This window comes from Panthera pardus, unplaced genomic scaffold (genome assembly GCF_024362965.1).
Source record: "Panthera pardus isolate Hobbes unplaced genomic scaffold, ASM2436296v1 HiC_scaffold_13, whole genome shotgun sequence".
NCBI classification, from domain to species: Eukaryota; Metazoa; Chordata; class Mammalia; order Carnivora; family Felidae; genus Panthera; species Panthera pardus.
In genome coordinates this window covers 43,799,757-43,826,137 of record NW_026526688.1, presented here as the reverse complement: position 1 = coordinate 43,826,137, position 26,381 = coordinate 43,799,757, and the positions used below count along the sequence as shown (strand labels likewise).

The 26,381-nt window shown below is 35.5% G+C and overlaps 1 protein-coding gene and 1 pseudogene across 2 annotated transcripts in view; both read left to right on the top strand.

Annotated features, from left to right (window-relative positions):
* ADAM9 (ADAM metallopeptidase domain 9) overlaps nucleotides 1-26,381 on the top strand; it is a 144,126-nt gene that overhangs the window by 111,671 nt on the left and 6,074 nt on the right. The window contains exons 17-20 of one of the 2 annotated variants that reach the window (XM_019440731.2): nucleotides 14,233-14,313; nucleotides 14,607-14,712; nucleotides 22,361-22,502; nucleotides 24,231-24,318. In XM_019440731.2, the coding sequence (XP_019296276.1) occupies nucleotides 14,233-14,313; nucleotides 14,607-14,712; nucleotides 22,361-22,502; nucleotides 24,231-24,318 (417 nt within the window). Of the gene's footprint in view, nucleotides 1-7,559; nucleotides 7,687-14,232; nucleotides 14,314-14,606; nucleotides 14,713-22,360; nucleotides 22,503-24,230; nucleotides 24,319-26,381 lie in introns of those variants that run through there. The other variant, XR_008421609.1, reaches the window with a different exon arrangement.
* Nucleotides 11,821-13,521, top strand: LOC109262298 (heterogeneous nuclear ribonucleoprotein A1-like; annotated as a pseudogene).

The following is a 26,381-nucleotide window of genomic DNA, read 5'->3' as shown; positions in this document are numbered from 1 at the left end:
AGTTTTAGGATCACATTCTTTCTCCCTAATGCCCTCATTTTAATGGTAGGTACCCTGCAAGTCTGGGAGGTCCAACTTGTGTTGTAATCTCACCAGTTGAAGGATGAAATTCTGGGTTTGATTTTCAGAGGTCTCAGCCCTGTGGCTACAAAAGATTAGGGTCCCCTTCTGGGGACACTTAGAAGCTCTCAGGTTATTTTTGCTGTATTTGAGCTGAGAGTTCAAATTTCTGAGCAATAAGCTCTTTTCATTCCCTACTTTGTCCGGTGATATTAGGAGTAACTACCTGATGTCATACTTATTAATTTAATAAGAAATGTTTGAAGGTATCATATGCACAATTATGCAGATTCTTGATTCTTATAAATGGTTGATTAGGAATAAACAGTGGTGATATTTTGCATATCTTCCTGTCAGATCATGCTATGGGCTCTCAGTACTCTGTTATTGCAAATAGAGCACTAACATCTTCAAATGTAGTCAGGTAAGAGATCCAATTCCAGAGGCCCAGGAACGAATTCAGAAAACTCATCCTTAAAACCTGTTCCTCTAAAACCACTCTTGGTATCATTATCTGCATTAGTCAGGGTTTTCTGGGGAAACAGAACCAATAGGAAGTGTGTGTGTGTGTGTATGTGTGTGTGTGTGTGTGTGTGTGTGTGTGCGTATTCATTCATTTATTAATTATAAGAAATTGACTCACACAGTTACAGGGGCTGAGAGGCCCAAGATTTGCAGTTTGCAAGCTGCAGATCCAGGAGAGATGATGGTGCAGTTCTAGCCAGAGTCCAAAGGCCTGAGAACCAGGAGAGCTGATGATAGTTCTAGTCTGGAAGCCAGCAGGCTCAATACCCATGAAGAGTCAGTGCTTTAGTTCAAGTCAGGAGGAAGGAAAAACCAGCCTTAGATTGAAGACAGGCAGGCAGGAGTAATTCTTTCTTACTCAGGGGAGGATAAGGCTTTTTGTTCTTTTCTGGCCATCAACTGATAGGACAAGGTCCATCTACATTAGGAAAGCAATCTCCTTTACTCAGTCTATTAATTTAATGACCTAAATCAGTCTATTAATTAATGACCAGTCTAATTAATTTAAATGACCAAAAAAAAGCACCCTCACAGAAACGCTCAGAATGATGTTTCACTACAGATCATGGGCACTCAGTGTCCCATACAAGTGGACACATAAAGGTAACCATCACAGTTATTACAAGTTAATGAAGTTCAGAGTAAAAATATGTATTGGGAAAAAAAATCTATAAAAAATGGTGGATTATAGTATTAATTTATTTTCTTTGTCTGCCAAAACCTCTCAAAATAGAAAGGAATAAATAGGGAATAATTTTTTTTTTTTTAACTTACATCCATGTTAGTTAGCATATGGCACAACAATGATTTCAGGGGTAGATTCCTTAATGCCCCTGACCCATTTAGCCCATCCCCCCTCCCACAACCCCTCCAGTAACCATCTCTTTGTTCCCCATATTTAAGAGTCTCTTATGTTTCGTCCCCCTCCCTGTTTTATATTATTTTTGCTTCCCTTCCCTTGTGTTCATCTGTTCTGTGTCTTAAAGTCCTCATATGAGTGAAGTCATATGATATTTGTCTTTCTCTGACTAATTTTGCTTAGCATAACTACCCTCTAGTTCCATCCACGTGGAAATGGCAAGATTCCCTTCTTTTCGACTGCTGAGTTATACTCCATTGTATATATATACCACTTCTTTATCCATTCATCCATCGATGGACATTTGGGCGCTTCCCATACTTGGGCTATTGTTGATAGTGCTGCTGTAAACATTGGGGTGCATGTGCCCCTTCGAAACGGTGTACCTGTATCCCTTGGATAATACTAGTAATGCAATTTTTGGGTTGTAGGGTAGTTCTATTTTCAGTTTTTTGAGGAACCTCCATACTGTTTTCCAGAGTGGCTGCACCAGTTTGCATTCCCAAGGAATAAATCTTGAAGTGAGAAATACAGGAGATTTCAACAGTAGCTAAAGATTTTAGCCAGTTATGAAAAACTGAAAGAGGACAGAAAATAGTAGACAGTGGTGGGATCTACAACTTACAGAGCAAACTGATGGGATGTGAACAAGACTGTTTCTTAGGTGGGCAGAACCTGAAACACATCAGTTTGCAGCTCAGATTTGGAAACACTGGTTATAGCTGAGAGTGGGCTGAAGCATGAGACAGAATATGGAATTATGTTTACTGTAGTCATGGAGAGGCTAGCTTGTTGTCCTATCTGTCTGGTTCTCTCATCTGGCCAGCAAAGCTTCAGCAAGCGGTTGCCTATTTCTCCAGGTCGAAGGTGAGAAGATAGGACTTTTGATATATGTATTTGCTCATCCTGTGAGATGCCTGTCTCCCTATCCTAACCATAGTATGCTGTTTCCCTTGTTGCACATGTAACTGAACTATAGAGGAATTCTTACATAAAGTTGGACAGTTTTCAGAGGAAGCGGAGCAAAAAGACTGAGACAGAAAAATGAGAGAAAGATAAAAGCCTGAGAGAATCAATTAAAGATTTTTAAATCCAGCTAATTTAAATCTTTAGAGAAAGAAAGTAGAGAAAGTGGACAATTGTGAAATTACAGAGTACTTGGTGAAGAAAAACCTTAATAGCTTCCAGAGACAAAAACAAAACAAAAGAAAAACAAACCCAAAGCAAACAAAACCAAAAATAGATCACCTGTAAAACAATGAGATTGAAAACTGAATTCTGGAAGACAGGGGAGTAATAGTTTCATGTTCTAAAAGATTCTCAAACTAGAATTCTGCTGAAGTATCAGCCAAGTGGGAGGGCACAGTAAAAACAATTCAGACATTCAGAGGCTCAGCAAAATTATCTTTTATTTATATTTTCTTAGGAAGTAATCTAATGTAATGTTCTAGCAAATGAGGAAGGAAACCAAAAAAAGAGAAAGAATCGTAATCTAGGGCACAGAAGAATGTCAAAGAGAAATTCCAAGATAAACAGCTGTGTACCAGCCAGGCAAATAATCAGTTTATTTGGAGTAAGGGAACCCTGAAGGAAGTTTTCTAGAGAAAGCAGGAACTTGAAATGGCATAATAGCTTTTTTTTTTTTTTTTTTTTCAGTCAGGGGTTGAATGTTGATATGACAGAGGCCAATTGTGTAAGAAGAAAGGCAAGTGTTTGCTGTAGTGAAAACAAAGGCTATATAAGAATGAAAATATACTCTTAGTACTTAGCTTTGAAATCAACAGTGTTTTGTGTTAATTGTTGGCAAGGAATACTTATTCCCCACGTCATTGTTTCCTTGTAGAGGAATTTCAGCACTCCTGGGTTTTGAGTGACTTCAGCAACATGGCTGAATAAGATGTTCCTCATTTGCGCCCCAACCCCCCCCCCCCCCAACAATAACAATTTGGTATCCATTTATGGACAGAAGTGCCTTTGTGGGAGCTGAGTGATACGGCACCATATGTCAAGGGACCAGGAAGGAGCTTTGCACACTGTATGTTAGGTAATAGGCACAAAGACTTCGGTGCTGGCTGTGGACTCTGCAGTGGCCTGTTTCTGTCTCTAGCCCTTCTGGGCTGCAGTCTGTAAGTCCCTGGAAAATACTGTCTTAGACAGTCACCCACAAGATGAAAGAACCTTTGTGGAAGTCCAGGTTTCCAGTAGAGAATTTCCAGCACAGTGTTGGAGCAAAAGTATATGAGTTTGGACACATTGGAGAGGGTAAGAGGAACGATTTGACTTTGCCCACATCACTCCTCACCCACAGTGGCACAGCTTAGGGCCAGATAAATGTTTTCAGCCCGTGGTTTATCCCATGAGGGGAATTGAGAGTGGTGAGTGGGCCCCTGGCTTTCCCAGTTGTGGAGGACCCATTCTCTCTTACCTCATCCATAGTATTAACTTGTGAGAGTGGGCATAAGAGACTGGGAGAGTGGCACATTACTCTTGGAGGACATTAAAGGGATGTGATTACTTGTACTATATACTATATAGGAAGATTGAAATAATACCAGGTATCTTTTATGACCACGATGGTGTGAAACTAGGAATCATCAACAAGAGGAAAGCTAAAAAATTCATAAATATGTCAAAATTAGTAAGCAACACATTCCTGAAAGCAACCATTGGGCTATCAAAAATATCTTGAAACAAACAAAATGGAAAGACAACAAACTAAAACTTACGTAATGCAGCAAAAGCAGTCCTAAGAAGGAAGTATAAAGCAATAAACATCTACATGAAGAAAATTAAAGATCTTAAACAACATAACTTTACACCTCAAGGAAGTAGAAAATGAAGAGTAAACCAAGCCCAAAGTTAATAAGGGAAGGAAATAACAAAGATCAGGGCAGATAAATAAAATAGACACCAGCAACACAATAGAAAAGTTCGAAGAAATAAGAATTGGTTTCTTGAAAATATAAGCAAAACTGACAAACCTTTAGTTAGGCTATGGAAAAAGAATATTCACATAAATAAAATCAGAAGCGAGAGAGGAGACATTACAACTGTTACCACAGTAGTACAAAGGTTTATAAGAGACTACTGTGGACAATTTTATGCTAAAAAATTGGATAACCTAGAGTAAACAGATAAATTTCTAGAAACCTACAATCTATTAGGACTAAGTCACGATAAAATAGAAAATCTGAATAGGCCAATAACAAGGAAGGAGATTGAATCAGCAATCAACAATCTCCCAACTTAGAAAAGTTCACAACCAGATGGTTTAACTAGTGAGTTCCACCAAACATTTAAAGAACTAATGCCAGTCCTTAAATTCTTCAAAAAATTGAAGAGAACACTCGGAAACTCCTTTTACAAGGTTAGCATTCCTCTGATGTTAAAGCCAGATGAAGATACAGGAAAAAAGGAAAATTACAGTCCAAATCCTTGGATCAATATAGATGCACAAATTTTCAACAAAAATACTAGCAAACTGAATTCAGCAGCACATTAAAAAGATCATAGACCATAATCAAGTGGTTTTATCCCTAGAATGCAAGGATGGTTCAATATAAGCAAGTATATAAATGTGATACACCGTATTAATGAAATGAAAGATAAAATCGTGATCCTCTCAATATATGTAGAAAAGGCATTGACAAAATACGACATACTTTCTTGCTAAAAACCTTTCAACAAATTGAGTATAGGAGGAATGTACCTCTACATAATAAAGGCCATATATGGTAAACCCATAGGTTACATCATACTCATTGGTAAAATGTTGACAGCTTTTCACTTGGGATAAGAAATAAGGATGTCTAGTCTTACCACTCTTATTTAACAAGTACTGGAAGTCTTAGCCAGATCATCTGGGCAAGACAAAGAAATAAAAGGCATCCAAATCACAATAGAAAAAGTGACATTGTCTTTGTTTGATATGATATGATCTTTTATTTATTTTTTGATATCATCTTTTAAGTAGAAAGTCCTACAGACTTCCAAAAAAACTGTTAGAACTAATCATTGAATTTGGTAAAGTTGCAGGATACAAGGTCAACATACAGGAATTACTTGTGTATGTATATCCTAACAGTGAACTAAGTTAAAGAGAAATGAAACCATCCCATTCACCATTGTGTCAAAAAAAATAAGGTGCTTATGAATAAATTGAAGCAAGGAGGTGAAAGACCTATCCACTGAGAACTATAAGACTATGATGAAACAAATTGAAGAAGACACAAATAAATGGAAGATATCCTGTGTTGGCTGGGAAGAATTAGTATTGTTAAAATGCCCACACTATCCAAAGTCATCTGTAGATTCTATGCAATCCAAAGGTATTTTTCACAGAAATAGAACAAACAGTCCTAAAAGTTGAATGGAACCACAAGGACTCCAAATAGCCAAAGCAATCATGAGAAAGAGGACCAAAGCTAGAAGCATACAAGTGCTGATTTTAAACTATATTATAAAGCTGTAGTACTCAAAGCAGTATTACACTGGCATAAAAATAGACACACAGATCAGTGGAACTGAATCAAGCCCAGAAAGATCCCCCTTCATATATGATCGACTACTATTTGACAAGGGAGCCAAGACTACTCAATTTCCCATTGAGGATACTCTTTTCAGTAAGTGGTAATGGGAAAACTGGATATTCACATGCTATTGAATATTCATTGATATTGGACCCCTATCTTACAACACTTACAGAAATAACTCAAGATGGATTAAAGACTTAATAGACCTGAAACTGTAAAACTCCTAGAAGAACACACAGGGAGAAGGCTTCTTGACATTGGTTTTGCAAATGATTTTTTTTTTAATATGACATCAAAAGCATAAGCAACAAAAGCAAAAATAATTAAGTGGGACTATATCAAATTAAAAAACCTCTGCACAGTGAAATAAATAGTCAAAAAGTGAAAAAGCAACCTTTGGAATGGGAGAAGATATTTGCAAATCATATATCTCATAAGGAATTAATATCCAAAACATGTAAGGAATTCATACAGCTCAATCTAATTTAAAAAAATGTGCAACGGACCTGAGTAGACATTTTTATAAAGAAGACAACCAATGACCCACGGGTACATGAAGAAAAGTTCAGCGTCACTAATCATCAGGAAGATACAAGTCAAAACCTCATCCTTGTTACATAGTTCTCATCAAATGTCAAGAGGTAAGTGTTCATGAGGATATGGAAAATACGGAACTCTTATGCACCATTGGTGAGAATGTAAATTGGTACAGCCACTGTGGAAAATAGTATGGAATTTCCTCAAAAAATTAAAAATAGACCTACTATGTGATCCAGCAATCCCTCTTCTAGGTGTATATCCAAGGGAAATGAAAATAGGATCTTGAGGAGATCTCTGTACTCGTATATGTATTGTAGCATTATTTATAATAGCCAGGATATGGAAACAACCTAAGGTCCATCAGCTGATGAATGAATAAAGAAGATGTGATATATATACACGATGGAATATTATTCAGCCATGAAAAAGAAGGAAATCCTGCCATTTGTGACAATGTGGAGGTATCTTGAAGGTGTTATGCTAAGTGAAAAAAGTCAGATGGAGAAGGACAAATACTCTATGAACTTACTTATATGTGGAATCTAAAAAGCCAAACTAAAAAAATAAAGCAGAATGTTGGTTGCCAGGGGCTGGGGTGGGGAGGTGGTAGGAATGGGAAGATGTTAGTCAAAGGGTATAAACTTTCAGTTAAAAGATGAATAAATTCTGGGAATCTAATATTCAGCATTGTGATTATAGTTAACAACACTGTATTTTATACTTGAAAGTACTAAGAGTGTATCTTAAATGTTCTCCCTACAAAAAAGAAATGGTAATTATGTGGTGTGATGGAGGTGTGAACTAACCTTACTGTGATCAGTTCTCAGAATACAGGTTTATCAAATCAATATGTTGTACACCTTAAAGTTGCACAATATTATACATCAATTATATCCTCAGTAAAGCTGGAAAAAAATAACACTCTCAGCCTCAGTGTGTTCCTCTTTCACACCCAAGGAAAGCAAAGTAACTGATGTAGTTAATGAGTTTGGGAGAAGACACCGGGCATGGGTGCCTCAGTCCCTTCTGTCTTCTCTTTTCAGATCTCCCTGCCTGCAGAGAGGGTACATTCTGGTCTGCTCTCTCAACCATGCAGTAAGATTAGCAGGGCAGGCTCTGCTTCTGTGGGGGGAGGCCTGTGGTTGTCCAGAGCAGCCTGTGATTAGGCAGGTAAGTTTGATTTTGGGGTGCAGTATTAGGAAGCCCATTTTGCTGTTTACTTTAGTCATGTTAAATGCCTTATTGATAATAAAGATGATACTTCAATTTTCAGTTGTCAGCTTCCCCTGTTTTTTGTTTTTTTTTTTTTTTTTCTTCACCTAGTTCTGAACTTGCTCAGGGAATAGTGGTATGCAGTGTACTGATGGGATAATAACTGAGTGTTAGTGGTATAAATATGAACCAATATTTACTTTGAGAAGATGAACAAGGGGCATTTGGGTTCGTGTTATAAAGCTGAATCCTTATTTATCATAAAGGGCGTTATTGATAATGTATAGAATAGATAAGTCAAGAAATAGCATAAAGTAAGCCATGGAGATGAAAAGCACAGCATAGGGAATATAATCAGTAATATTGTAATAACTGCATGTTGACAGATGGTAACTACATGATGAATTGTAATGTGTATAATTGTCGAATCACTATCTTGAAACCTGAAACTAATATTTTATGGCAACTATACTTCAAGTAAAAAAAAAAAAAAGACTCAAAACTACCTGGCTGAAAAAAAGAAAGAGAGAGAGAGAGAGTGGGAGAGAGAGAGAGTGGGAGAGAGAAAGAAAAGAAAGAAAAAGAGAGAGGAAGGAAGGAAGAAAAGAAAAAGAAATAGTATACTAATTAAAAATGGTAGGGAATTACCAGAAAAATACAGTAGTTGCTTCTGGACTGCTAGACTGCCAGAGGCTAGAAATGGGTCATGTAGTTGTTTCATTAAACATTTTTAGCACTGTTTGATTTTTAGCCATGTGCATGTGTTTTGTTAAAAAAAAAAAAATTAAATGAAAAAACAAAGGTAAACTGGTACCCTGTTCTTTGGAAGTCAGTTTAGACGTGTTCTGTCAGCTTGACTGAGAATAGTACAACATTGACATTCAGAGACTTTTGTTGACATTCGTAGGCTGAGTGATTCTGCAGTGGGAAGAATTTATGACAGTGGTGATATGGTTTTACTGGAATGCCTGATTACTTAATAATTTATGAGTTACCAAAGTTTTGAGATTTTTCTCTGAACCTACTGCTATATCAGAAAATGCTTGATTGCCTGGTTTGATTTAACCAACAAAACATGCCTTTTTCCTTTCCCTAAATGTAGCCTGGCAAAAAGATTTACTGACAATGAAAACAACTCTTTGCTTTGGAAATTGGTCATGCTCTGATGGCTGTAAAAGCCATCAGGTATTCACTTCAGGTTTGGCTCTTGGTTTAATATCTTTGGTTATTTCTAGGAATGAAGCATCTATTTGAATGAGTTGACTCTGTATGTTCACTCTTGGATGAATGTTCAAATGCTCCAACTGCATTTGAAGAGTGTATTCTTGCTTAGAATGTATAGTGTTTGATAATTATATGTTCAGATCATTTACGTTCTTATTGTCCTTAATGTGTTCGAGATTTAGAGAAAGGGAAGTTAAAGTCTCCTAGTTTTCTGTTTTCATTTCCCCTTGTAGCTATAACATTTTTGGTACTAAGAATGCTGAATCCATGTGGCAGAGTTTTTTGACTATTACATTTTAGTTGTGGGTTATATCTTTGAGTAGTTCAAAATGTCCCTTTGCTCTATCTTCATGTTTTTATCTTCAATTTTACCTCAGTCGATATTGTTACCACACTTTAAGTTTGCCAAATAGAAGTTTTGTCCAACTCTTTTCAGAGTCATTTTGTTTGAAGCATGTGCCTTATAAATAGCCTTACATATTATTTTGTGGCCCAATCTAAGTTTTTTTCTTTTTTTATGGAAAAAAAGTTTTTAAAAAAGATTATGGGAATGTCATATTTTTGCTATTAAAAAATTCAAAAATATTGTGTAAAACAAAAAATCAAGGTCCTTTGCTGATACCCTATTCATTTCCCCTCTTTTGAAACTCATTTCCTAGGGGTAACTACTGTTACCACTATGTTTTCTCTGTTCAGTTCTCTTTCTGGGCATTTGCAAGTGGATATACTCTCTACTACCCCCATTAGACTTTAGGATTAGACCTTAAATAATGTTCTGAAATGTTTTTTACTCAACAGCACAATGCAGAGTGTCATTATATGGAGAGTGACAATGCTTCATGTCAATATATGGAAATCTACTTCATTCCATTATAGATATACCATTGACTTAACCACATTCCAGAAATTTGTATTGTCTATAGTTGGTTGGTTAGTTGGTTGACTTTACCAGCACTGAACATTCTTCCACATTTAATCTCATCTACTTTTGTGAGTACTTCTGTAGGATAGATTTCCTGGAATAGATTTTTAAATTAAGGGAGACATTCATTTAAAATTTGATAGAAACTGTCAATTTACTTTTCAACAAGGTGGTAACAATTCACATTCCACTAATTATGTATAAGATTGTCTTATTTTTGATAATATTGTATGTTATCAGTCTTTTTAATTTTGATTAATTGGCAAAAAGCCTCATTATTATTTTAGTTGCATTTCCCTTCTTGAGCATCTTTTCATATCTTTATTAGCTCTGTATATCCTTTTCTGTTAAGCCAGTATTTATAGCTTTCCGTTTTTCTGTTGGATTATTTTATTATTTATTATTTTTTAATTATTATTTTATTATTTATTATTATTTTATTATCGTTTTTAAGGGCTTCTTCTATATAAAGGATATTAACAGTTATCTCATGATTTATTTGTTTTTGCTACAAAGAAATTTTAAAATATAATGAAGTTATTTCAGTTTTGTTTGTTTTGCCTTGGTTTCATGTTATGCTTAGAAAAGTTTTTTGTATTCCAGTAAAATATAAAAATTCTCTGATGTTTTCTTTTTATATTTTTACAGTGTTGTTGGGCTTGACTTTTATTGGCACAGTTTAATTTGTTAATATTTCATTCTATTTCTATAATCTTAATGTTTTAAAATGTTTTCTTAATATTTCCTGCTTTATCTTCCTCTTTTGCTATATTGCACAAATTGTGTTTGAGTGTTTGTGTGTTTGTATGAGTTTGATATGGAGGTTATATACCTTTTTCTTTCTGTTATACTAGTTTTTTTTTTTTTAATAGCAAGAGAAACACATTAATTTATTTTCCCCAATGATGTCAAGAAGCAAAATAATATCTGCTAATTTCTCCCTGTTGTACCTCTATTACTTCCAATCCCTCACACGCTATTTTGTTGGTGGTGGTGGTGGTGTTGAAAAAAATACTGGCTTTAAATTCCGATGATTACTGTATTTTAAGGGCTTTTATCTTTTTGTGTTTTATTCAAAAATATTTTCTTTTTGTGTTGTATTAGTATGTCAACGTTTATGTACAAGGATAGCAAATGCTTGGTATGTGTACCTACACTAACATACTGATGGAACAAAACACCAAACATTTTCTGTAGCCATAAAATAGGATAGGTTGGGTCCTGTCCTTCTGGTCTGTACCAAAGGCTGGACTCTGGGGACTTTGAGCAGGCTGATAATTTGGTACTAGTTCAGGTCTATATTCTTTATATATTTATTCAACATTTTTTTTTAGGGGAGGAGCTAAACAGTAAGTGGGAAAAGAGAACTCTAGCTTCTTTTTTATTATCCCAGGTAGTTCAGCTTTGGCTCCAAACTCATATCCTAACATTAGTAAGTGAGTCCTGTAGTTAACTTCATCTGCCCTCCTTTACTTGTGGTTGTTGTTGGTGGTGTGGGCTCGGTAGTGTTGGAGATGATGGGCTTACTTCACCCCTTCAAGCAATTTATCAGGGTGTTCCTTCCAGTTTGGTTCTACCCATTCCACAAAGTAAACAATGCCAATCAGAACACCCTTTTCCACTAAGAACTTGGAAGTTTTCTGTTCCCTAAAGTAAGTCTGCCAGATATCAACACATTCCATCTTATTTCTATGACCTTATTTAATGCTTCAAGCATCCACTATAAATTATTTATTGAAAGAAAAGTCTCCTTTTAGCTGAATGGGAAAGTTATTGGTAAATATCTCCTCAAAAGCTTATAGATATATAAAAAAAGTATTTTGAGATCTTTATTTGGAGAAATGGGTGGGTGGAGGACAGGTGAGGAGTTACTTATTACTGTGGAATCTTTTGTACTTTAAAAATGCCTAACCATATAAATATACTTCTTATTTAAAAATTAGTTGAAAATTATTAGACAATTTGGGGATCCTCTTACTCTACAATAATGTTGAAACCTATGTACTTTAGAATAATGAAGGTAGCTATTGATATTGCATTGTTCTCTGATTGTCCTTTATTTCATTAGAGCATTTAAACATTCTGATTTTGTGTAGTTGGTTGCCTAAAAAAATTTTAAAATAGCACTCCACAGTCTTTAAGAAAAGTTAACCTTTTTTTCTAACTTACCCCAAAAGAACAGCTTTTCAATAAAAAATTTTTTCTGGAGATATGTTTGTTAGATTAATCCTTTCTGCCCGTGGACGCCCCCAAGTAAGCATTGTCAAAGTCTCCCCTCCCACCGCCGTCATGTCTAAGTCAGAGTCTCCCAAAGAGCCTGAACAGCTGCGGAAGCTTTTCATTGGAGGTTTGAGCTTTGAAACAACCGATGAGAGTCTGAGGAGCCATTTTGAGCAATGGGGAACGCTTACGGACTGTGTGGTAATGAGAGATCCAAATACCAAGCGTTCCAGAGGCTTTGGGTTTGTTACCTATGCCACTGTGGAAGAGGTGGATGCAGCCATGAATGCAAGGCCACACAAGGTGGATGGAAGAGTTGTAGAACCAAAGAGGACTGTCTCTAGAGAAGATTTTCAAAGACCTGGTGCCCACTTAACTGTGAAAAAGATTTTTGTCGGTGGCATTAAAGAAGACACTGAAGAACATCATCTAAGAGATTATTTTGAACAGTATGGGAAAATTGAAGTGATCGAAGCCATGACTGACCGAGGAGGCAGTGGCAAAAAGAAAGGCTTTGTTTTGTAACATTTGATGACCATGACTCTGTAGACAAGATTGTCATTCAAAAATGCTGTACTGTGAATGGCCACAACTGTGAAGTAAGGAAAGCTTTATCTGAGCAAGAGATGGCTAGTGCTTCCTCCAGCCAAAGAGGTCGAAGTGGTCCTGGGAACTTCGGTGGTGGTCATGGCGGTGGTTTTGGTGGGAATGACAACTTTGGCCATGGAGGAAACTTACTTGGGCGAGGTGGCTTTGGTGGCATTCGAGGTGTGGTGGACATGGTGGCAGTGGGGATGGCTATAACGGATTTGGTAATGATGGAAGCAACTTTGGAGGTGGTGGAAGCTATGATGATTTTGGCAGCTACAACAATCAGTCTTCAAATTTTGGACCCATGAAAGGAGGAAATTTTGGAGGCAGAAGCTCTGGTCCCTATGGTGGTGGAGGCCAATATTTTGCCAAACCATGAAACCAAGGTGGCTATGGCAGTTCCAGCAGCAGCAGTAGCTATAGCAGTGGCAGAAGATTTTAATTACTGCCAGGAAACAAAGCTTAGCAGGAGAGGAGAGCCAGAGAAGTGACAGGGAAGCTACGGGTTACAACAGATTTGTGAACTCAGCCAAGCACAGTGGTTGCTGGGCCTAGCTGCTACAGAGAAGACATGTTTTAGACAATACCCAAGTGTATGGGCAAAAAACTCGACTGTATTTGTGACTAATTGCATAACAGGTTATTTTAGTTTCTGTTTTGTGGAAAGTGTAAAGAATTCCACCAAAGGGTTTTAATGTAGACTTTTTTTTTTTTTTTTTGCACCCATGCTGTTGATTGCTAAATGTAATAGTCTGATCGTGATGCTGAATAAACATGTCTCTTTAAAAAAAAAAAAAATTAATTAATTAAAATAAATTAAAATTTTTTTCTGGAAACCGAGAAAATTTCTAGTAAATTTTTAGCTGATTCCTTTGAGTCTGTAATGTTTTTTGTATATAATAATACTTTTTATATCTCTTTCATCATTTAGGACTCATTTCTGTTTCATATCTCATTGCGTGAAGTAGAATTTCTAGAACTATATAAGATAATAATGATTTATTTTCAATAGTGATTTTAATAGGTAGATAGGTTTTGTCTTATCAACAAAGTATACTTTTATTCTTGTTTTGGAAGAATTTTAAAAATTTAATTGTGTTTTAAACTTTGTGAAATACTGTTTTGATATCTTGTACTAATGACAGTTTATCTGAGGTATTATGGTAATAGATTTCCTATCATTGAGCCTTTTTTATAAGAGTGGTATCAACTCTATCTGGTTACTTTTGATTTGGAAAAGTCCATTTGTGAATATTTTACTTGGGCTTTTTGCATTTATATTTGTATGGAAGGATGGATTATAATTTTATTGTTGTTTTTGGCCTTTGTGTCATCCTTCTCTTTTCTGATTGTTAATTCTATGTTAATTTCACTTACTTTTTTACATTTTCAAATATATAATATGAAAGTTAGCTATTCCTTGAAAGTTTAAAAAAAGTCACCGTGAAATAGTGTGTGCCTAGCTCTTCTTTTCTGGGCACTTGATTAATGTGTTCTTTTTTTCCTTATTCATTACTTCTTCTTCTTCTTTTTTTTTTTTTGTCCAGATCTGTAGAAACTTCCAGTGTGTAAATGCTTCTGTTTTGAATTATGACTGTGATATTCAGAAAAAGTGTCATGGACATGGGGTAGGTAACACTCTCTTCTGGTTTGTTCATGAAACTAGTGCTGAATCATGAGACTTCTCAGTGAGGGTTAGGTGAGACTTCCCAAGATTTTTAGGTTTTTAGATATTGGGGAATTTAGATACCTGAAAAATTTTTCATTCTTAAAAAGAGTGAGTGCCTGTGGATTTGCATGAATTTCATCCTTTTTCTTGGTTTCCATTCTTGAGTTTATGATGTAGATATTCACAATTAACCAATTCACAATATTCACAATTAACCAAAGTGGTTTTGTTTTTTTTTTAATTGTTTTGAAGGTATGTAATAGCAATAAGAATTGTCACTGTGATAATGGCTGGGCTCCCCCAAATTGTGAGACTAAAGGATATGGAGGAAGTGTGGACAGTGGACCTACATACAATGGCAAGTATATAGAAGAAAATTAGTGTGATTGTCCAGTAGCCCATGTCAGAAAGTGGGCATCCTTGTACCTTTCCCTTATTTCCCACATTGGTTATACATTAAATATGTTGATTCTGCCTCCTAAATTTCTCATGAATGTTTCCGTTTTTTTTTAAATCCCTATTCATTACCTTCAATTTCTTGTCTGGACTTACAGGATAGCCTCTTAACAAGGCTCCCTCTTCCCCATCTTGCTTCCTGTAATCCATGTTTCATACTACTTTACAGAATTTTATTTTATTTTATTTTTCAGCTGTTTATTTTATAATTTATATTTATTTTTTAAAATTCAAGTATAATTAACATACAATGTTATATTAGTGTCAGCTGTACAATATAATGATTTAACAATTCTGTCCATCACTCAGTGTCTATTAAGGTAAGTGTACTCTTTTTTTCCCTTCCAATTTTTATTTAAATTCTAGGTAGTTAGCATAGAGTGTAATATTGGTTTTAGGAGTAGAATTTAGTGATTCATCACGTACATATAACACCCAGTGCTCATCATAACAAGTGCCCTCCTTTGGGGACCTGGGTGGCTTAGTCAGTTGACTGTCTGACTCTTGATTTAGGCCCAAATCATGATCCCAGGGTTGTGGGATCAAGCCCTGTGTTGGGCTCTGTGCTGAGTGTGGAACCTACTTGGGATTCTCTTCTCTCTCTCCCTCTGCCCCTCTCCCCCACTTGTGCCCTCTCTTTTTCTCTAAACACAAAAGAAAACAAAAACAAGTGCCCTCCTTAATACTCATCACCCATTTAACCCATTCCCCACCCACCTTAAAAGTCTCTTATGGTTTGTCTCTGTCTCTTTTTTTTCCTTCCCATGAGTTCATCTGTTTTGTTGGTTAAACTCCACAAATGAGTGGAATCATATGGTATTTGTCTTTCTCCATTTCGCTTAGCATAATACATTCTAGCTCCATCCACGTCATTGCAAATGGCAAGATTGTATTCTTTTTTTAATGTAATGTAATTTATTTATTTTTTTTTTTGAGAGAGAGAGAGAGAGAGATCTAGATAGAGAAAGAGAGAGAGAGAGAGAAAATCCTAAGCAGGCTCCATGCTCAGTGTGGAGCCTCATGTGGGGCTCGATCCCACGCCCTGGGATCATGACCTGAGCCAAAATCAAGAGTTGGATGCTCAACCTACTGAGCCACCCAGGCACCCTGTCATACTTTTTGATAACTGAAATATTCCATTACATTACAGAATTTTAGTGTTTTTCGTCAAGAATTCAGTTTTGATTATGTCTGTGTCGTGCTTTAAATTCAGTGCTTCTTGGAGTGCCTGAGCGGCTCAGTCGGTTATGCATCCGACTCTTGGTTTCGGCTCAGGTTGAGTTTGAGCCTCACATGGGCTCTGTGCTGACAGTGCAGGGCCTGCTTGGGATTCTCTCTCCCTCTCTCTCTCTGACCCTCCCCTGCTTGTGTCTTTCTTTCTTTCAAAATAAATAAATAAACTTAAATAAATTCAGTGCTTCTACATTGCTATTAGAATGAGGTCCAGAAATCCTTAACCTGGCTTAAATGCTTTGCATGATTTGCCTCTAGCTTAACTTTCTTCCCTCCTTTCACTCTGCTTAAGACATGGTAAACTTCTTGTGGTGGCTGGGTGGCTCAGCCACCCAGGGTTGAGTGGTTGAGTGGTTGAGTGTCTGACTCTTAATTTTGGCTCAGGTCATGATTCCAGGGTTGTAGGATTGAGCCCTGCATTGGGCTCCGTGCTGACAACTCAGAGCCTGCTTGAGATTTTCTTTCTTTCTCTCTCTCTCTCCAGCCCTCCTGATCCTCTCAAAATAAGTAAATATTTAAAAAAAAGTTCTCTCTTTCCTTTCCTTGCCCCTCTCCCCCAGTCTCGCATGTGTTCTCTCTCTCTCTAAAAGGAAAAAAAAAAGACATTGTAACTTCTTTTGTTTCCTTTAACAGGCTACTCTTTTACCTCTGGTCTTCATACAGTATTATAGTCACATTGTAGAAACTTGGCTAATTGCTACTCAGACTTCAGTTTATACCTTACTTTCTCTAGAAAGTTTCTCCTGACTGTGTAAATCTGAATAAATGTGCTCTCTTTATTTGTTCTCCTTTTATTGTAAGCACTATCACATTCTATAGTAATTAGTTACTAATTTTTTTTTTCCCCGATAGACTATGAATGAGCTCCTTGTTCACCAGTGTCTTCCTAGTGAGAATATATGCTTGCTTTCTCTTGGGTAATTACAAAGTAGAATGGTTGTTCATAGAGTGTGCTTATGTTTAGCATTTTAAGGAATTGCCAAACTGTTTCCCCAAGTGGTTGTACCACTTTATATTCTCCCCAGCTGCATGGGAGGGCTCTAATTTCTCCACGTCCTCTTCAACACTTGGTGTGGTCAGTCTTTTTAATTTTAACCCTTCTAGCAGATGGCTAATTTTAGCCTTCTAGTGTAATAGAATTTCTCTGATTACTAATGATGAACATTTTTTTTTTTTTGTTCACTTATTTGCCATCCACATATCTTCTTTGGTGAAGTGTCTGTTCAAATCTTTTTGTCCGGTTTTTAGTTAGGTCTTGAGTTCCTTATTCTGGATACAAGTCCTTTCTGACATATATCCTTTGTAAATATTTTCTCTTGGTGTGCTTACTTTGGGTTTCATTTGTGGTTCTTTTTCTAGTTTCTTAAGGTAAAAGATGAGGTAATTGATTTGAGACCTTTTTGCTTTGCTTTTTTTTTTTAGTGTTCATTTATTTTTGAGAGAGACATAGAGACAGTGCTCCTGTGAGAGAGCGGGGGAGGGGCAGAGAGAGGGAGACAGAGGATCCGAAGAGGGCTTTGCACTGACAGCAGAGAGAGCCTGATGCGGGGCTCTAACTCACAAACCCTGAGGTCCTGACTTGAGCCAAAGTTGGACGCTTAACTAACTGAGCCACCCAGGCACCCCAAAACCTTTTTTCTTTTCTAATATAGGTGTTGTAGTGCTATCAGTTTTCCTCTAAGAACTGTTTTTTTTTTTTTTTTTGTATCCCACTAATTTTGATATGTTGTGCCTTTGTTTTAATTCATCTCAACCTAACTTCTAATGTATTTTTATTTTTTTTCTTTGACTCATGAGTTATTAAAAAATGCTTTGCTTTGAAGTATCTGAGGGATTTTTAGATACCTTAGTGTTATTGATTTTCCATTTATTACACCGTAGTCAGGAACATAGTTTATATGACTCAAATACTTGTATATTTTCCAAAACTTGTTTTATGTTCCAGATTGTGGTTTATCTTAATAATTAGTTTATATACACTTGAAAAGAATGTGCATTCTGCTATCATTGGTTAGAGTGTTTTATAAATAATTAGTTCATGTTAGTTGACAGATGTTTAAATTTTGTATATCCTTACCGATTTCTATATACCTGTTCTGTCAATTTTGAGAGAGGAATATTGAAATCTCTGGTATTGTTATAACTGTGAATCTGCCTGTTTGTCATGGAAGTTCTGTCAGTTTTTGTTCCATGTAATGTGAAGCTCTGTTCTATTGACAAACTGATCCCTTTATCATTATGAAGTAGCTCTCCTTATACCTGTTAATATTCAGTGCTTTGCAATTAGAAATTAATATAGCTACTCCAGATTTCTTTTGATTAATCAGCATGGGAAATCCTTTCTCATTCTATTTTCAATCTACTTGTGTCTTTGTATTTAAAGTGGGTTTCTAGTAGGCAGGATATAGTTTGGTTTTGCTTTTTTTTGTCAGTCTGCCAATCTTTGCATTTCAATTGAGTTGTTTTGACCACTTACATTTATTTTTTTTTTAATTAAAAAGATTTTTTTAATGCTATTTATTTTTGAGAGAGAGAGAGAGACAGTGTGAGCGGGGGAGGGGCAGAGAGAGAGGGAAATACAGAATTTTGAAGCAGGCTCCAGGCTCCCAGCAGCTTAGCACAGAGCCCTAACACGGGGCTCGAACCCACAGACCATGAGATCATGACCTGAGCTGAAGTTGGACGCTTAACTGAATGAGCCACCCAGGCGCCCCATTGACCACATACATTTAATTTTATTATTGATGTTTGGGTTTAAATCTATCATATTGCTATTTTTCTATCACAGTCCCACTTCATGTGATACTTTCCACTTCACTCCGTTGCTTCCCTTTCTCTCCTCCTGGCTTTCGTGCTATTGCCGTCATATTTTGCATATGTTATAAACCCTACCATACATTGTTATTATTTCTGCTTTAAGCAGTTGGTTATCTTTTAAGGAGGTTTAAATGATAGAAAAGGTCTTTATATTTACCCACATAATTACCATTTCTTGTGGTCTTCATTTCTGAAAATTATATTTCCATCTGGTATCATTCAATTTTTGCTTGAAGGACTTCTTTTCACATTTCTTGTAATGCAGCTCTACCAGTGACAAATACTTTTAGCATTTGTGTATCTTAAAAAGTTTTTATTTTGCTTTCTTTCTTGAATAATAACTGGGTAAAGTTATTATTAACTTACATTTATTAACTTTATATTATGAAAGGGTGGCAGTTTTTCCCTCCCTCTTCTACTTCTTCAAAGATGTTTCTCCATTATCTTTCGGCATTGCTTTTCCTGAGAAATTGGCCATCATCTTTTCTTTTTTGGTCTTTTGTTTTTTTAGGTGTCTTTTTCACTGTCTGGTTGCTTGTAAGATTTTCTCTTTATCTCTGGTTTTTAGTATTTGGTTATAATGTGCCTTGGTGTGTTTGGGATTTGTTGGAATTTTTGGATTTGTGCTTTTATAGTTTCCTTCAAATTTGGAAAGATTGTGGTCATTATTTCTTCAGATATTTTTTTCTGTCTTTCTTCTTCCCGTTCTTCAGGACTCCAGTTGCATGTATATTTGGCTACTTGGAGTTCTTTAACATTTCACTGTTTTGCCTTGATTTTTTTTTAAATTCCTTATTCTCTGTATTTAATTTCAAATAGTCTATTGTTATTCTTCAAATTCACTCTTATTCTCTGATGTTTGATCTGCCATTAATTCCATCCAGTGTGTTTTTATCATAGACATTGTGGTTTTTATTTCTATAAGTTCTAGTTTTTTCATTAGTTTCATATCTCTACGTAGCGTGTTCAATCTTTAGCTTCTTGAACATATAGTTGTAATACAATTATAATAACTTACAGTGTTTTTGTCTACTAATTCTATCATCTGTATCATTTTCTTGATTTTTCTCCTCATTTTGAGTCATATGTTTCTTCTTTGCATGCCCAGTAATTTTTTTTTTTTTTTTTTTTTTTTTTTCTAGATGCCAGTAACTGTGAATTTTGCCTTGTTGGATACTAGGTATTTTGGGATTTCTATTGATGAACTTTGTTCTTGAGTGCTGATGTTACTTGGACATAGTTTGATCCTTCTGGGTCTTGCTTTTAAGCTCTATTAAGCAGGACTTGAACAGCAATTAGTCTAGGGCTAATTTTGTCCCATTACTGAGGCAAAAAGCCTTCTGTTTATTCCACTCAGTGCCACATTGATGATGAAGTTTTCTACTGTGAATGGTAGGAAGAGGCACTCTTCCTCATTCTATGTGACCTGTGTGGTTTGTTCCCACTGATCCTTTTAGAGGATTCTTTCTCTGGCTTCAGGTGTTTTCTTTATATGCATACATTGATCAGTACTCAACTACATATTTGAGAGGGGCCCTTTGCAGATCTTTTAAGTTCTGTCTGTGTAGCTCTGCTGTCCAGTACTTTGCTCCATGAACTCTAGCTGCCTTGGCCTCCTCAGACAACCAGCTCCATCTCCTCAATTCAAGGAGACCACTGAGCTTCCCTCACTGTCATTATGATCTGTTAGCTTTCCCTGAGCACCAAAGCTCACCTTATTTGTTTTCTCTCAGGGATCACTTTTCTTTGTTACCTGATGTGCCCAATGTCTTGAAAACTGTTGCTTAATGTATTTTGCCTGGTTTTCTGGTTATTTTAGCTCACAGGATAAATCTGGTCCCTGTTATTCCATCTTGACTAGAAGTGGAAAGTTGGAACTATGGACTTCAGTGGCTCTTTATCATTCCATTGAGTGGGTGTGCTATAACTTGACTTAGCTGTTTTCTAGTTATTTGACATTAGGTTTCTAAGTTTTTGATATGCACTGATAACATACTAATACTTATGCATTTTTTCCAGTTGAAGGATAGATTGCCAGTAATGAGCTTATTAGGTTGAAGGTAGAATCCTTTTTATGGTTCTTGACCACAATTCCAAATGAATTTACGTTAATGTCACTGATAGTATGAAGGTATCAGTTTCAATATAACCTTGTCAGTGTTGGTTGCTTTAATTTAAATTCTGTCTACTCATTAGTAGGTATGAAATGAGACATCAAACTGACTTTAATTTTTTATATTCTTATTTTTAATTGGGTTGAATTCTATTTCATGTAGTTTCATACAAGCTTTAACAGAAAGTTTTGGTACTTTTATAAACTTAATATTTTATAGACAACTTTATAGTTTACCACTGCTGTTTATATTTAGTATATTTTTTCTTTTCCTAATGAACATGGCATATATATCAAATTAATATGAATTAATGAATTTTTAAGATTTATAATAAGACTTACAACCTAGAAACCAGAAAAAATAATATTGATAAAATTAAATACCTAAAAACAATAAATGTATGCATAGAGAAAAGCATTGGATCCTAAGACAAATGATAAAATAGGAAAAATATTTCCAACTCATATCACAGACAAAGCTAGTTTCCTAATGTATAAAGAACCTTTAGAAACTGAGAAGAAAAAAACCGATAGTCCAATAGAAAAATAGATTGGATAGAGAAAGAAATACAGTATTTCCTTACACGTGAACAGTTGTTTTCCTCATAATATAAAAAAAATGTAAATTAAAATTATATAAGGTACAATTTTTCACCTAACAGGTTGGCAAAAATGCAGAAGGTTGACTCTATGGGTGATACAATGAGGAATTCTTATATATTGCTGGCTGGCATGCTAAATTGTAACCACCGCTGTGGCGGACAGTTTAACAGTGCCTTAAAAAATGATGAATGCCTTTACTCTCTGATACAGCAATTCTACTTCTGCAAAATTATTCTATACATATGGCTGTATCAATATGATATGATATATGTACAAGGTTATTTATTATAGCATTTTTTTTAGAATAGCAAAAGATAGGAAAAATAAAAGTATCGGTAGGGCACTGGCTAGATAAACTGTAGGACATCCTTGTAATGGAGTTTTGTATAGCTGTATAGAAAATGAGGTGGTCCTCTGTATGGTTTGGGAAGATGTACATAGAAGCAAAAAAAAAAAAAAAAAAATGGATGTGCTCCATAGTGTTTATGATATGCTACCTTTTGTGTAAGAAAGGGTTGGCAATAAAAGCATACTTTATTTTTGCTTATGTTTGCATGAAGGAATACTGTAAGAAACCAATGAAAGTGGTTATCTAATGGAAAGGCAAAGATGAAGTAGTTAGGGAAGAGGTATAAGCAAGACTTGTCAATGAATTGTTTCTGTCAGTTTGACTTTTGAACAATGTGAAAATTAATGTAAAACATTTATAATCACCTAGTATGTTTTAGTTAATATGTGTTAACTTCTAATTTAATGATCATTAATATAAAATTCTTTTCTCTAGAAAAGAGTACTGCATTGAGAGATGGACTTCTGGTATTCTTCTTTGTAATTGTTCCCCTTATTGTGTTTGCTGCTTTTGTCTTCATCAAAAGAGATCAACTATGGAAAAGCTACTTCAGAAAGAAGAGATCACAAACATATGAGTACTTAAATTTTTTTCTTTTAAATTCATAATAAGGAATTTAAAGTAATTATTAATGATGAGAGCCATATCATAGAGGTTGGTTTAAAAATAGAGTTCTAAGGGTTCTTTCTATTTTTTTGACATAATTAGCAGAGGTTAAAGGATAGTGGTGATTCAGCCACCTCTTATAATGGTGAGGGAAAAGATTATAATGACCAGCCTGTATGCTACTGAAAATGGCCCTTAGGCTTCATTTGTTTGACATTGATTTCTGATAGTCGGGTAAGTATCATTTGGGGCTATAGCTTCTGACTTGAGCTTCTTAATTAGATGTTAAAATATGGGTGAAAGATAAAAAATGTAAATGTCAAAAATTTTTTTCCATGTATATTTCAAGTATCAGTTATCATAAAGGAAGAATATTTAATACTGAAAACATACTTTGTGAATTATAATTTTTTTTAAATGTTTATTTTTGAGAGAGAGAGAGAGAGAGCGAGCATAAGTGGGGTAGGGGCAGAGAGAGAGGGAGACATAGAATCTGAAGCAGGCTCCAGGCTCTGAGCTGTCGGTACAGAGCCCGACGCAGGGCTTGAACTCACAAACAGTGAGATCATGACGTGAACCAAAGTCGGTTGCTTAACCGACTGAATCACCCTGCACTCCTGTTTTGTGAATCATAAGTTTTTAAGAAATTAGTTTTGATGGAAGGAAGAGCTATTATAATTCAGACACCTGACATTTCTGGTCTATGTGTTGGACTCCTGCACGACTGTCTCTCAACTATCGCTTCTAACATGTTGGCTTTCGAATAGAACATACTACATGTTCGAATATAACATATAGCATACTGGCCTTGTAATCAGATCTAAGATCTAGCTTGTCATATGCTAGAATTGTGAACTGGAATAATAGATAAAGCTCTCTGAACTTTGGTTTATTTCCTCTGAAATAGGGATAATATTACCTGTCTCTTAGGGTTGATATGAGGATTAAATGGGAGATTATTAACAAAATCCATAGTCCATTGTTAGCATAATGTAATTATTTAAAAATGAGTTTTTATTATAATAAAAATAGTTTATCATGATAATGATTTCTTATTTAATATATTTTGATAGAGTACTCTGATGTGAGTTTTAATTTTTAACGTATTCTAAAACAGATTTATCTCCTATTCTTTCTTTCTCTTACTTCCTGCCACACTCAAACTGACCAATCCATAGATAATTCTCCAGTCTGCATCTCTGAAATTTTAGTTCCATAATCATAGCTCTCTCCTATGCATCTCTGTTGAGCTGACTTGCTGTTACCTCAGCATGTCTAAAATTTAATTGGTATCTTTCCAACCAGCTTGTTTGCTCCTCTTGGACTTCCTAATTTTTAGAGTGACTACTTAACGTTTTGTGTATTCAGCCTAAGAATATGCATTTGCTTTTTGCTTTTAGGAACTCTTGAAGAGAAAAGTTTGGAAACACTGGCCTAGTTGGCCAAATTTTATAGTTTCTTAGAATTTTAGTTTATTTAATTGTAAAGTGGAGTTAACAAAACTTTCCAGTGCTGTAAGGATTGAAAATATGTGAAAGCGGTTAAAAGTGCCATAAAAGTTTTAATTATCATCATGATCATCATTACCACCACTGCAGACATCATTATTCTATATTTGAAAAAATGCAATGTCATTTTCTACATATCATGTAGAAATGTTCCAATCTTACCTTGGCTGAAAAGTAATTGTCTCTTTCAGATCAGATGGCAAAAATCAAGCTAAAGCTTCTAGACAGCCAGCGAGTGTTCCTCGACCTGTTTCTTCAGTGACTCCTCCCAGAGAAGCTGTAAGTTTCAGACAAACAAACAAAATTTATTATGGTATCACATTGCTAAAAATGAAAAAAAATTATTGTTACATGGATATAGAAATAAGCATTGATGATTTCTTTATAATTTAAGGGTGTGGTCTCTGGGTAGGGTCCCTGGCTCAGAGAAGTCGGGAGAAGATATGTAGACATTAGGAATGCTTTGTCCTGAAATCAAGATTGGGAAATGACATGGGATCTATACTGTCACTGTGTTTTTCTGTGTCTGCTATCTTTCTGTTTTTAATGCCTGGCTTCCCTAGGGCATGTGGCCAAAGACCTAGTGCTGAGCTTCTGCAATAGGCCTAATTGTCTCAGTAATGGAACAGTAAATACTGTTCCTCTGAGTGTTTTAGGGAATACTAGGATAATATCCTTTTTTTTCATATGCATATATCCCTAAAAAATATATGATATTACTTCAAATGTTTTGAACTTCTGGATGTTAACACTTTACCAGATATATGATTTGCAGATATTTTCTTCCATTCTGTCTTCTCACTTTGTTGATAATATCCTTTGGTGCACAAAAGATTTTAATTTTTATGAAGTGCAATTTATCTTTTTTTCCCTTTATTGCTCGTGTTTTGATGTCATATCTAACAATCTATTGTCAAATCCAAGGTCATGAATATTTACTTGTATGTTTTAAGAGGCTTATGATATTTGTTCTTTTTATTAGGTCTTTGATCCAGTTTGAGTAATTTTTGTATATGATATGAAATAGGGTTCAATGTCATTCTTTTGCATGTAGAAATCTATTTGTCTTGGCCCTATTTGTTGAAGAGACTATTCTTTCTTCATTGAGTAGATTTAGCACCTTGTGGAAAAGCAGTTGGCCATAGATGTATAGGTTTCTTTCTATACTCTCAGTTCTATTCATTTGGACCGTATTTCCATCATTATGGCAGTTCTACATGATTTAATTATTGTAGAGCTATAATGAGTTTTGAAATTGCAAATTGTGAGTCCAGCAACTTTTTTCTTCTTTTTCAAGATTTTTTGTTACTTAAGGCCCCTTTGATTCCATATGATTTGGGAATGTACTTTTCCATTTCTGCAAAAAAGGCAGAATTTTGATAGGTGTTGTGTTGGATCTGTAGATCACTTTGGGTTGTATTGACATATCTTGACAGTGTTGAGACTTTGAACCCATGAACACCAGTTGTCTTTGCATTTACTTAGGTCTACTTTAATTACTTTCAGCAGTGTTTTGTAATTTTCACTATACAAGTCTTCAGCCTTCTTGGTTAAGTTTATTATTAGGTGTTTTATTCTTTTGGATGCTATTGTAAATGGAACTGCTTTCTTAATTTCCTTTTTGGATTTTTCATTGCTGATTTTGCATGTTCATGTTACTTCCTGTATCTCTGCTGAATTCATTTATTAGCTTTAGTAGCTTTCTTGTGGACCCTTTGGGATTTTCTGTTACATAGGATCATGTTATTTGTGAATAGAGGTAGTTTTACTTCTTTCTGACTTGGATGTCTTTTATTTCCATAATTTTCTTGTCCAGTTGCTCTGGCTAGATCTTACAGTACTATGTTGAATAGCAGTGGTAAAAGCAAGCATCCTTATATTCCTGATCTTGGTGGGAAAGCTTTCAGTTTCCTTGGCATATTAAAAAAACCTTTTTTTTTTTTTTTGATGTTTATTTATTTTTTGAGAGAGAGGGAGCAGGGAGGAGGCAGAGAGAGAGGAGGAGGCAGAATCTGAAACAGGCTCCAGGTTCTGAGCTATCAGCACAGAGCCCAATGTGGGGCCTTGAACCCACGAACCACAAGATCATGACCTGAGCTGAAGTCGGATGCTTAACCAACTGAGCCACCCAGCCGCCCCCCTTGGCATATTTAAATATTTCTCCATGTTCTTCCAGTGACATCTTTCATGTTGATTGTGAGAAGTACTTAAAGTAGTTCCTGATAGCTGTTTTTAAAGGTTTTCAGCTGTTGGTAGTCAGAGTCCTTATTTATGAAATTGGGAAAGATCATCTCTCTTCTCAAATCCATTTTTGAAATATGAATACAGCAATATCAGCTTTT